The following is a 12513-nucleotide window of genomic DNA, read 5'->3' as shown; positions in this document are numbered from 1 at the left end:
CTAAATTGTTTTGGATTCGATCGTCCAGAACACGACCTACACATATTAACCTCCATATATTTATACATATATATGTATATACATACACACCTAATCTATGAATAGTAAATTTAAAACGTTTTGATCGTTTGCCAAAGTAATAATTATCAAAACACCGCAACTTCCGATAGCCAAAACATTAAACCCCAGTTTTAAAAAAACAAAATTTTAAAAATAATATCTTAAATTAATTTATAATATGTTCGTGACTATTAAGCCACGTAAATAAGAGTTTGATCGATCGCGTACACAATGAAGCTAAGAAAAGTGTAGTATTAGTGTAATAGTCACAAAGTATTACAAGTTGCAACAGTATACTCAAACTTACTTGCGACAAGTTCAAAGTTAATGATAAAATGAAGTCTTTGAGAAATAAACCCACTTGTGGATATTTTGGTAACAAATTAATTCAACGGTCAGCTGATTTTCATTCATCAACAGGTAAAATTTTTAAATTTGTCATTTTTTTTCCTTTTATAAATTTAGTTCGTTACTCTTTCACATATTTTTTTTTTTTTATTGTTGTTATTATTCTCCCTCTTTACTAAAATTCACACTCTGGCAATTGTAAGTCAGAAGGAAAGTAGTTTTAAACTGATACTCATGTGGTTAACTTCTAAGAACGTGTATTTTTATTTTTTTTCATTTTTACGTTTGTTACAAATTTTTTTAAGTTAATTTTTAGTAAATAAAAGTAATAAAATTTTGAAAAATTATGAAGTAAATTTTTAATAAAAAACTCGCATTAATTAATCAATCAATCATTCAAAATTTTTTTTACCCCGCTATTAAATGAATTTGAAAAATTTTAATTATTGAAATATAATCAATTAATCATAAATTTTTTTTTATTTTTACGTTTGTTAAATTTACTGTTAATTTTTAGAAAATAAAATTTTTAAAAATTGTCAAGTGAATTTTCAATAAAAAACTTGAAATTTTGTTAATAAAATTTTTTTTATTATGATATAATTAATTCATTATTTAAACTTTTTTTTGATGAATTTTATTAGTAAAACATATTTAAGATTAAAGTTTTTTTATTAGAAATTTATTTGCTGTTTATTTGGAGAAAAAAAATTTTATTTGACATTTTTTGAAGGATTGTATTTTTTGCGGCCGTTTCAATTTAAAAACGCAGGGTTCATAAGACTCTGTCTTGGGACTTAAGTCCCCTTGAGTCCCAGTCCCCACTTACGACTCTTACGCTTTAGTATGATACGTAAATTACATACTACAGGTGCAGACTCGACTTTCGTTCGTCAAACGTTTTGTATATAAGTAATTTTCTTTCCGACACGTGTGGATATTTTTCATCACAAAAAAAAGCCAAATTAATAATGTGGTGTAATTAAATTTAAACATTACTGATTATTAATTAATATTTTAAAAAATGGTGATTGGTAAGAAAAATCAAAATGATAACCGTCATTTACTAGCGAGTATTGACGAAATGAATAATGGGAAAATTCATCAAGCGGAAAATGGTAACTTTTTTAAATTTTATGTCAAAATAATTTATTTATATATAACTAATTAACTTTTTATTATTAAGTAATGATTTAATTAATTTTATTGTCTGTATTCATGAATTTAATGTCGGTCAGGTCATGAGAAAATTATCTGAATATAATATTATTTACATTTCGATCTGCTCTAGATAACGGTTACTTGTCTTACAATTGCATAATAATTGTTAATTTTTTTTTTTTTTCTAATTAACGAGTGACTGACGATAATTGAGACATAACAGAATTTTAAAAAACCAGTGAAACTGAAGGTCGGGAGGTCGAATCCCCATCAGTGTACGGAAAGAAAAAAAATTAAATTCGAGAAAAATTGTTTACTTGATTAAATTGAAATTTATTTACACAACTAAAAAAAAAGAAAATTAAAACTCCAGCATATTTTTATTTCAATGCAGATTTCTTTGATTAATAAAATCATTTTTAATTAAATTCATATATTTAACCGTTTGAAACACAATGAACACTTGACTGTCGTACTCAATCGGTCCAATTAAAATCCAGACATCGACCTCTGTAATTTTTTTTTTTTAAATCACGGGCTCAATAATTATTTTTATCTTCAATAGATCGAGAAACAGTTAAATAATTTCTAGAGATTGTTTAAAATATTTTTTTCTGCTAAAAATAAATTTTGGAGTGGTAACATTTTAAGTCATGCGCAATAATAAGCGTAGGTTCAAAAAAACTAAAATTGTCTATAACAATAGGGGATCTGAGTTACGGTAATTTACCTAAAGCTACCGTACTTCAGGGTAATTTGAGGGATTTTATCGAAAAATACGGTATTTTACGTCACTAAACGCGGGATTTTATCATAAAACACCGCGTTTCATCGTATGGTGCGGTAAAATTTCGAATTTCATCGTAAAATACCGTAAAGTACGATATAATACAGTATTTCACGGTAAAGATTTGAATTTTTTCAGAATGGCATAATACCGCATCGTTAGGACACGTTATCGTACACAGAAAAAAATGATTTCTTGACGTAAAAAATTTCTTGCGCCAAGAAATTATTTTTTTCTGTATAAGATATCGTATAACACTGAATTTTTCACCGTTAAAATACCGTACACTGTAAAAAATTTTCGGAGTGAACGCGGATTAAATTCGGAGTGAATGCGGAGTATGGATGACTGTGTAATTATTTAATCTCCTCAGAAAAAAATTCACTCCGAAAGAGAATTTATTTTAATATTGAAAATCTGTGCGAAATGGAGTGAATTCAGATTGCAATAAAATCCAGTTCACTCCAAAATTACTTCGCTGGAAAATTAAATTCCCCCTTTACTCCGTATGCAGAATGATTTTTTCCCAAACTCCGTAACTCTGAGTAATTTTTACAGTGTACGTTACGAGACGATACCGTAAAATCCTGAATTTTGCGGTATACAATCACTCAAATTAAGATATTGTACTGTAGATACCGTAATTTTTTTCCAATACCAGAAATTACCGCAATTTTCGGAAACTCCCGGTAATTTATCGTAACTCGGATCTGCTAGGGAATTTTTATAAAATTTATTAGAGCTTATTGATCTTGAGAACCTTAACAAGTTCTGAGTTACTGAATTTTTTTTCAAACTCAAAAATAAAAATAATAAATCAGGTGGTTAAAATAATATAGAAAAATTCAATTGATAAAAAGTTAATAAATACTTTTGAAGCCTAAAAAAAAATTCTTAATAAAATCTATAACACCTGTAGAAGGAAATTATTGATCGGAAACGTGGCTACCACGCCCGCGATTCAACCCCTACGGCATTCACCCCCAAGTCTATAGACATTTGCGCATTCACAACCCCCACTATATATCATCTGGCTCTCGCTTAGTCTGAGAGAATCGAGGTTTTATAGTTATTGAGAATGCGAATAACGTTATGATTGTTCCAGCCGCCTTCATGCACGTCAGGGAAAATATCAAAGACCTGGGTAAAGTCGCCGACGATACTGATTTATTATTCCTCAAGGGTTTATTAGACAGTCCCGTTGTCAATTCACTGGTCAGGGTAAGTAAAATTACTTATTATTGATAAACTACAAGAACTATCGACATTTTTCAGTAAATTTAATTTTTATCTTTCAACCACCCGATGCGTGTTTTAATAATTTACTTTTGTAATCTACGAAAATCAACTTTAATTATTTTTTTAGGTCAAATTTTTTGACAGTAATTCAAATGACCTAGAGTATTGAACTCTTCAGTTGAATTCATTGCTTGTTTTTTAATTAACACTTGAAATTTAATTAATAAATAATTCAATAAAAAAATGTGGTGTAAAAAATTAAAAAATGTTTGATAGGAAAAAATTTTAATAACAATTTTAAAAGCAATAATAACAATGTCACGTGCGTAATTACATTTAAATGAAAGACCTTTTTTTCTCTGTTTTTTTTTTCTTTTTCTATTTATCTCTGTTAGTCATTGCACTCACTATGTTGTCAATTAGCATTGCTTTAATATGACGTATGAGATCACATGACCAAGACACTAGATTTTTATCAAATTTGTTAATTTAATTAGTAATTAATTTTTTAGTTCAACGAAATTGAATCAAAAAGAAACTCTGGTAAATTTCGGAGTAAAAAATTTTTTAAAAATAACAATAATTAAAGAGTTTTGCAGCAAAAAGTTTGAAATTCACTTTTACAAATTTTCATGATACTAAAGTTATTCGACGTCTATTAATTTTTGAATTTTTTTAAAAACGATAAATTATAAAAAAAAAAAAATATTTGAAAAAATTGAACCTGTAGTTTTTGAAATTTTCTACAGGTGCATATTTTTAGTTTTTATTTTTTCGTAATTGACTCGTTGGAAAAAAAATCCGAAAATTGTCAATTGTCTGTTAACTCCAGGATCATAAATTTTCTTTACCGTACGTTAATTTGTTAATTTTTTTAAACTATAAAATTTGTGTTAAAAATAATAAAACACTTTTGTAAAAAATTGAATTCTCTGCAAAATTATACATCATAATTTTTTTTCATATCTTACAGTTTAGTATGACACTGAAATTATCCGACGTAAAATAACTTTTGAAATTTTTTAAAAACTATAAATTATAAAAAAAAAAATATTTTAAAAAATTACACTGACAGTTTTTTTAATTTTCTACATGTGCACATTTTTTTTTTTTTTTTTTTTTTTTTTTTGTAATTTATTTGTTGAAAAAAAAAATCCAAAAATTGTTAATTGTCTTAACTTCGAATCGTGGTTTAGTCACAATTTCAATTTCCAGATTTAAAAATTATAGAATTTTATAAAAATAAAAATAAATTAATCGTGTTAATTTTTTTTTAATTAAAAAAAAATTGATAGTAAAGACGTCCCTGGTTTTTTAATCATATAACGAAGCATATAATATAATGCATACCAGAAGTAGAGAATGTTCATGTCCCCACCTGTTTTTTTATTACAAACACCAAGAAAACTCAGCAAAACCATTAACTGTCCGCGGGATTTAATACGGGATACCGTAGTCAGCATACAACATATATTTATATATATACATATATATAATATAATCCATGGGCAATAGTATATACCTACAGTTTATATGAGAGTCTACAGGGTCTACAGTCTACAGTATTAAAGCATTAAAGCATAAAAGAGAGAAAGGAGGTGGTTTAGGCGCGGCTTCGTGGCTTTGTGACTCTCCGTGACGCCTGCTGCTGTAATACTCTCATTCGTTTATATTTTTACGTAAAACACAGTAATCTTAAGTTGTTTATCCGTCCATAAATATTTTAAGTCTGTTACAAGTTATTTTATTTAATTATTGTCACTATTTTTAAATATTTTTAATGTTAGTCTTGTGAAATTTTTATATTTTGTGAAAAAATGAAAGTTCTGTAAATTGTGTGATACTATTGTTATTATTATTACTGTTATTAGTATTATTATTGAGAGTAACATTTAAATAGGTAATGAATATGTGCCACGATTGGAGTATTTGATTATTTATTTAAATAGATTTTTTTTTTTTTAGTGTAAAAATTATTATTTTTATTATTAAAATAACAATATTGTGTATTTTATTTGTGAGTCGTTATGGTATCGTAATTTTTAAATGATGACTAACTAACTTACATCACTGACCTTTTACTCCCACTTAAAAGTCACTAGAGCAAATAATAATTAAAATTATTTTACTTTTTTGGAGTTTTTATAAAATTTTAACTAAAGTATCTAAGATACGGAAAAAAATATCAAAAACTTTCTTTAGGAAATTTAATTCTCTACAAAAAAGGTCTCTTTCAATTTTTACGTAAAGTGAATACTTTACTGACAATTTAATCTAAAGTATCAGATCTATGAATTTTAAAAAAATCAGATTAAATTTAAATTCTAAAATTTTTGCTAAAATATTGAAGTTACGAAAAATATTGAAGGCTACATTTTTTTAGGAAATTTAATTCTCTACAAAAAAGGTTTCTTTAAATTTTAACGTCAAGTGAATACGTTTCTCATAATTTTAATTTAAAACATCAGATCTATGAATTTGAAAAAAATCCCCTGAAATTTGAAATTTAAATTCTAAAATTTTGGCTAAAATACTGCAGTTATGAAAAATAGTCAAGAATACATTTTTTTAGGAAATTCAATTCTCTACAAAAAAGATTCTCATAAATTTCAACATAAATTCAATGCTTTACTTATAATTTTAATTTGAAGCTACAATTTAAATTTAAATTACACTAATTTTGTTTTTTTAATTTTTTATATTTATTTTACAGTTACAAGAAAGATTGGAAGAACCCCCTAAAGCAATAGAACCAATTTACCCCGAGATTTGTGACGTAGCTGAAGAAATATCTTACGTGTTTGAAACGTCATTAAACTACGAAGCACGTGAGTTGTCACGAATTTTAAAAAAGTCTCACGTGAAGGCACTTTTGGAAACGCATGACGCAGTCGTAGAAGTACGAAAAGCTCCACCAGCTTCAGTAACATCTCTAGGTATACCATCGTCATCAGCATCCTCAGAATCTTCACATAAATCAACGATGCCGAGTAGCGAAAGAACAGAAACTGTCCGGGTCGTTGGCCTGCGTCGTCAGCCAAAAGAACCTCTGGTAATTTGCACAACAATTATATGAATAATTTAATATAAATATAAAGATGCGTATTTAATATTCTGTGTGTTTATGTACAGGGATTGACGGTCCAAGTTGACGATAGGGGCAACTTAATAATTGCGCGGATTCTCGGAGGCAGCACAGTCTCACGTCAAGGTCTCCTTAGACCTGGAGAAGTTATTATGGAAGTTAACAATAAACCTGTTCATACTGCTGATGAACTTCAGCATGCGATACAAGCAGCCAAAGAAAATTTATCATTGAAAGTCGCTCCAGGTATCTCCAGTGATAATAATAAGCCCATTAAATCGACTGTAAGTATTTTTTTCCTCACTGTAACTTTTAATAGCGATAACTATTGGACGGTTCGATAGTTTTTCATATAAAAAAATAGCTTAGCAGTTAGGCAATTTCATGATCTATAAAAAAGGCCTGATACAGTTTTTTTGCAAAACCAACCGGAAATAAGTTATTTTTAAAAAAACAGCTTAGAATCCATTTTTGATGGAATTTTTGAATATTTTATCTTTAAGTCGCTGAAATTGAGGAACAAATAAAAATTTTTGTATAAAAAAATAGCTTAGCAGTTTGGAAATTTGATGATCTACAAAAAAGGTCTGATACAATTTTACCGTAAAATCAATCGGGAATGAGATACAACAAAAAAATGAATTCAAAGAAACCAAAAGTATTGAAATCTTAAACTAACAAAAATAAATTTCTAGTGTTACATGCGAGCACTGTTCGATTACGACCCATCAGAAGACACTCTCCTTCCATGCCGGGAAATAGGGTTACCATTCAACCGAGGTGACATCCTACAGATCGTCGACCAAGCGGATCCTAACTGGTGGCAAGCCCGCCGTGTCGAAGGCGAAGGTCTCGGCGCCCCGGGTCTAATTCCCTCTCTAGAGCTCGAGGAGCGTCGCAAAGCCTTTGTTCCTCCCGAGGCAGACTTTGTCCATAAAATCGGTATCTGCGGGACTCGAGTATCCCGTAAGAAGAAGCGCAAAATGTACGAATCGAAATCAAACGGCGAATTCGATAGCGCCGAGCTACTCCTCTATGAAGAGGTCGCACGAATGCCTCCTTTTCGTCGTAAGACTTTGGCACTCGTCGGACCACGAGGTGTCGGCAGAAGGACTTTGAAGAACCGCTTAATTAATAGCGATCCTGAAAAATTTGGTACCATCGTTCCCTGTAAGTTTTACTTTTTTTTTAATTAAATTAATTTTTTTATAAATAATTAAATAATCTGGTTTTTATAAAATTATTTAGACACTTCGAGACCTCCAAGAGTCTTGGAAGAAAATGGAAAAAGTTACTGGTTCACAGATCGCGAGTCGATGGAAAATGATATCAAGCAGCATCGGTACCTTGAGTTTGGTGAATATGGAAATCATCTTTACGGAACAAAATTAGATTCAGTCCGTGAATTAATTCGTGCTGGTAAAATGTGTGTACTGGATTGTAGTCCAGGTGCTTTGAAAACTTTACACAACAGCACTGAATTTATGCCCTACGTTATTTTTATCGCGGCACCGGGAATGGAACAACTTAAAACTCTTTACGATCATGGAAGATCTACTGGTGCGAGCAGTCGTAATTTAACCGTATGTAGTTTTTTTTACTTTCATACATTTTCATACATTTATTTATTATATCGATCCTGTATGCAATTTAATTATTTATATAATTAGTTAATTTTCTTAATTGTAGAAGTTGCACGTACTTATTATTTATATCATTAATTTAGAGGAAGGTCAATTTTTTTTTCATGGTAATGAGTTGATTTGTACTATAAAATATTTACTGGCGGGTTAATTCAAAAAATTTATAAAGAAATTTTGATTGAGCTCAAATTTATGAAAAACTATTTGTTGTATGAAAAAAAGTTTTAAACATTTTTTGTAGTAAATTTTGTGACAAAAAATATGAGCCTTTAAAAAAGTATGTACGATAATTAGAGACTGAGATATGTCATTTTTAAATTAGTCTAATTAATGCATGAAATTAATTGTATTTTTTTATAATTCTTTAGAGCTCGAATATTTTGAAAACTAATAAAAATATTGTAAAATTTATCATTGCACTTTTTGTAGTAAATATTGTAAGGAAAATAATGAGTCCAACAACGAGTCGATACGATAATTATAACCGGAGTTATTGAAAAAATAAATGTTAAAAACCTTCCTCGGGAGTAGTCATTAAGTTAAAAAATAATTTTAGTTTGTATGCAAGTTTAAATAATTTACTGTATGTTTTATATATTTTTTTTATGTATGTGATTGATGTACGAGTAGTTTGATCGTCAAAGCTCCATACGATACAGTTCCCGACGTGCTAGGACCTTAGAATCACTTGCATCATTGTACGAGGTTTGTATTTCGCATGCTTACTTATATATTTTTTTAATTTAATAAATTAAATTATCATTAATTCATTAGTCATTATAATGTTTATAGAATCTACTATCAATTAAGTAATCAGTGATTAATTGAATTGATTAATAAACAATGAGTATTTATAATTGTATAAATTTTTGTTTAAAAATAGGAAGACGATTTAAGGTCGACATTAGAAGAATCAGCTGCCTTACAGAGAGCTTATGAAAAATATATCGATTTGGTTATCGTTAATGAAGATTTTGACAATACATTTCGTCAAGTAGTTGGTGCATTGGACGCATTGGCTACTGAACATCAATGGGTACCTGTTAATTGGATCTACTGATTTTTATACATAATAAATTAAAATATATACGTCAGTAAATAATTATATGAATAGTGAAATAAATTAATTTGGTTGATTTATTATTATTATTATTATTTTTTTTTTATCTAAGTCGAGAAATTGAAAATGTATTTAAAAATGCCGTCCATTTACTCGTAAGATTTATATTATTATTAATATTATTATTATGTTATTATTATTATTATTATTATTATTATTATTATTATTATTTTTATAATTATTATTAATTGTTTTAGTTCAATAAAATTGAATATAATTTTTTTTTTTTATATTGTAAAGAAGAAAATATATAAATAAAATTGTTAGTACAATAAAAATAAATAGATTTAAAAACCGCCAAGTGTCTAATTTGGAATAATTTTTTTATGATGTAAAAACAAATAAATAAATAAATAACAAAGAAATAACTTCCTGGAGTTTTAATATTTATAGTGAATTACTAGACATATAGAGGGTATTTAAAAGTGTGAAATTGAGAGATTCTTTACCAAATATATGTAATTAGGGTAAGAGCACCAGTACCCAGCCTTTAACCAGTAGCCAGCCGGTCATATACTTTAACATTGGCTCATAATTTATATAGATATAATTTAACATGAGGTGGCTGGCTACTGGTTTGGGGCTGGGTACTGGTGCTCTTACCCTATACATTTATATTTTCTACTAATAATACAAGTACCAGATATAAGTTGACACATCTACACTGATCGAAAGGTTATCTTGGTTCAAAGAGAATTATCTTGAGTCAAGAGAATATTTAGGAAAATGGAATAAATCTTGGTTGAAGAAAATTTTCTCTTAATTTTGATTATTTTGATTCAAAAAGTTATGTTTTCGACCCAAATGGGTTAAAGTTTTAAGTTAAAAATATATGATTTTAGTTCAAAAAGAAAAAATATTTAAAGAAAGTAAATTGTTTTTTGAATTAATATTTTGAATTTCTTCATTCATGTATATTGAATATTTTATTCTATGAAATTTAACTTCTCTACGTAAGGAGTCAGATTTCTTAAACCAACTAGTGGCTATTGCTTGAAACAAAAATAAAAAAAATTCAAGTCAAGAAAATCAAGCTCTTGGTTTTTTTCCATAGCAGCATTCGGATAACAGGAGCACTCGAGTCTATGCAGCTTCTCTACTTCGGACACTACTTTGTGTATGCACGTAGACGCCCGAAGATCCCAAAAAAATGAAACGAGTCTGTTCAGCGCTGGCGCCGCATATGTGCAATTATATGTATATTACACACCAATATTCTAATAGTATTAGTTTATTAATTATACAATTAACTAATTCATATACATAAATTGTTTTGAATTGAAGTGTTCGGTAAAAATGTAAGTTATTGTAGTTATTAGTCATTATATCTGGTGTTTTTCCTGATTCACGTTAAGTTAAATGGTGTCGTTTCAATCACAAAAAAGTAAGTTAATTATTATTTATGCTGTTTTTAATCATATCAGATACTCAAGTTTGTTATCATTTCTGATCCTAAATTTATATAAAATTGTTTCCTTTTTAGTGTGGTATATATCATGCAGTTGATGCTGTCGATGGAGCCAGGATAAATAACCTAACCTTTCATTTATTTTTGTAACAAAAAAAAAATTTTTTATTGTAATAAAGAATCAAAATATATTTTGATGATTAATTGTATATACTCTGAAAATTGAATTTTTAATAAAAACAATTAATTTAAAATTGAACTGAATTATTGTATTTTAAAATAAAAGTATTTTTTATTTTACGTTAATGTATAATTTAGTTTTAAAATGAGTTTTTTATTTTTTTAATCTAAAATTAATTGTTTTCAGATAAAGTCTACATTTATTTTGAACTAAATGTTATCAAATCTTTAAATAAATTAATTTTTACTTGGAGTAAGTTAAATGTGCCTCCGTTTAAAAACTCGATGTATCGAAATGAATCGATATCGACTACATTCGAGAGAACGATGTTTTTAGAATGAGTTGGTATCTTCTAAAACCAAGAGCTAAATTTTCTTGAGCCAACCAAGTTGTTTTCTTGTTCGGAGAAACTAAAAACATTTAAAGCAAAAATTTATATTTTTAAATCAAAATTGAATTTCTTTATTGAAGAGCTTTATATACTCTAATTAAAAAAAAAAAATTTTTTTACCAAGAGAAAATTTTTTCAAACAAGAAAAGAGGATATTTTAATTTAAGAATTTATTTTTGGAAACGATTTTCTTCTTGACCCAAGAATTCCTTTTTTTGTGTGTAGGTTCTTTACTTATCCATTCTACGACTTTACTTATTACTTATATTATTCATATTCTATTTTCCTGCACTCGGATATAATCTGTCAGTTAAATATTCATGTCTGAATGTAGCAGACATCAGACAAATTTTAAATTATAAATAAATCGAGTAAATAATTTAAAAAATAATAATTAGAAAAAATGTACTTATTAATTGTATAATTTTTCAAATGCGCATATTTTTAAAATTTTATTTTATTAATTATTTGCTCTATTTATTCATAATTTCAAATTTGTCTGATGTCCCTTATTAAAAGAAACGATTTGAAGCGATTAGAAAAATTAAAGTTTTAATACTTTTTAATGCTTTTGAATACGTTGAATACTTTTGAATCGCCCTTCTTATGAGAGTTTAACACTGCAAATCGTTTCGAATCGTTTCTTTTAATCAGGGGTCTGCTACATTCAGACTCATGAATATTCTGGACTATCAGAAGTGTATTTCTCTATAATTATTCTATATTTAATTATCATGGAATAAATTATTAGAAATTGGAGAAAACTAAAAATCGTATGCTAAAACAAATGGGCGGCAGAATATGATAGAAAATATTTAAAAAATTAAAAAAAAACACTTGAGTGTTTGAACAAACCTTGGTGGGGAAATAATATGCAGAAGGGTGTCCTAATACACTTGGAGATTTAATTTAAATTGCTCCAAGTGCATTGCAGCTAAAAAACGTCACTTAACTGCTATTTCCCACCAGACGATGCCAGATGATTTTGTTCAGGAACTTGGAAGTTATCTGCATCAGCAATTCGCGACACTTTACACTAGCACTGAACACTCAACACTTAACTACACCACATACACTTTGCACAATTTAA

General features: G+C 27.8%; 1 protein-coding gene across 5 annotated transcripts; it reads left to right on the top strand.

The window, feature by feature from the left end:
• Nucleotides 1–121: 121 nt before the first annotated feature.
• LOC130672610 (MAGUK p55 subfamily member 2) lies at nt 122–9469 on the top strand. 5 transcript variants are annotated; one of them, XM_057477246.1, is made up of 8 exons: nt 122–480; nt 3462–3577; nt 6309–6647; nt 6728–6964; nt 7376–7850; nt 7929–8263; nt 8954–9028; nt 9207–9469. In XM_057477246.1, exons 1-8 carry the CDS (start codon nt 396–398, stop codon nt 9381–9383), a joined length of 1839 nt encoding a protein of 612 aa, XP_057333229.1. In that variant the 5' UTR covers nt 122–395; the 3' UTR covers nt 9384–9469. The 5 variants fall into 5 exon arrangements, with proteins under 5 accessions (XP_057333229.1, XP_057333230.1, XP_057333228.1 ...); XM_057477245.1 differs by lacking the exon at nt 122–480 and adding an exon at nt 1351–1526; XM_057477247.1 differs by lacking the exons at nt 122–480; nt 8954–9028 and adding an exon at nt 1339–1526.
• The last annotated feature ends 3044 nt before the right edge of the window (nt 9470–12513 follow it).

The sequence above is a fragment of the Microplitis mediator genome, chromosome 8 (assembly GCF_029852145.1).
Source record: "Microplitis mediator isolate UGA2020A chromosome 8, iyMicMedi2.1, whole genome shotgun sequence".
Lineage (NCBI taxonomy): Eukaryota > Metazoa > Arthropoda > Insecta > Hymenoptera > Braconidae > Microplitis > Microplitis mediator.
The sequence above is the reverse complement of the archived record's forward strand: the minus strand, read 5'-3'. Positions and strand labels throughout refer to the sequence as shown.

Coding starts and splice junctions, on each gene's coding strand:
- LOC130672610 (XM_057477245.1), top strand. CDS start 1,433: ATGGTGATTGGTAAGAAAAATCAAAATGATAACCGTCATTTACTAGCG. Junction 6,965..7,375: donor ATAAGCCCATTAAATCGACT/GTAAGTATTTTT, acceptor ATAAATTTCTAG/TGTTACATGCGAGCACTGTT. Junction 8,264..8,953: donor CGAGCAGTCGTAATTTAACC/GTATGTAGTTTT, acceptor ATGTACGAGTAG/TTTGATCGTCAAAGCTCCAT.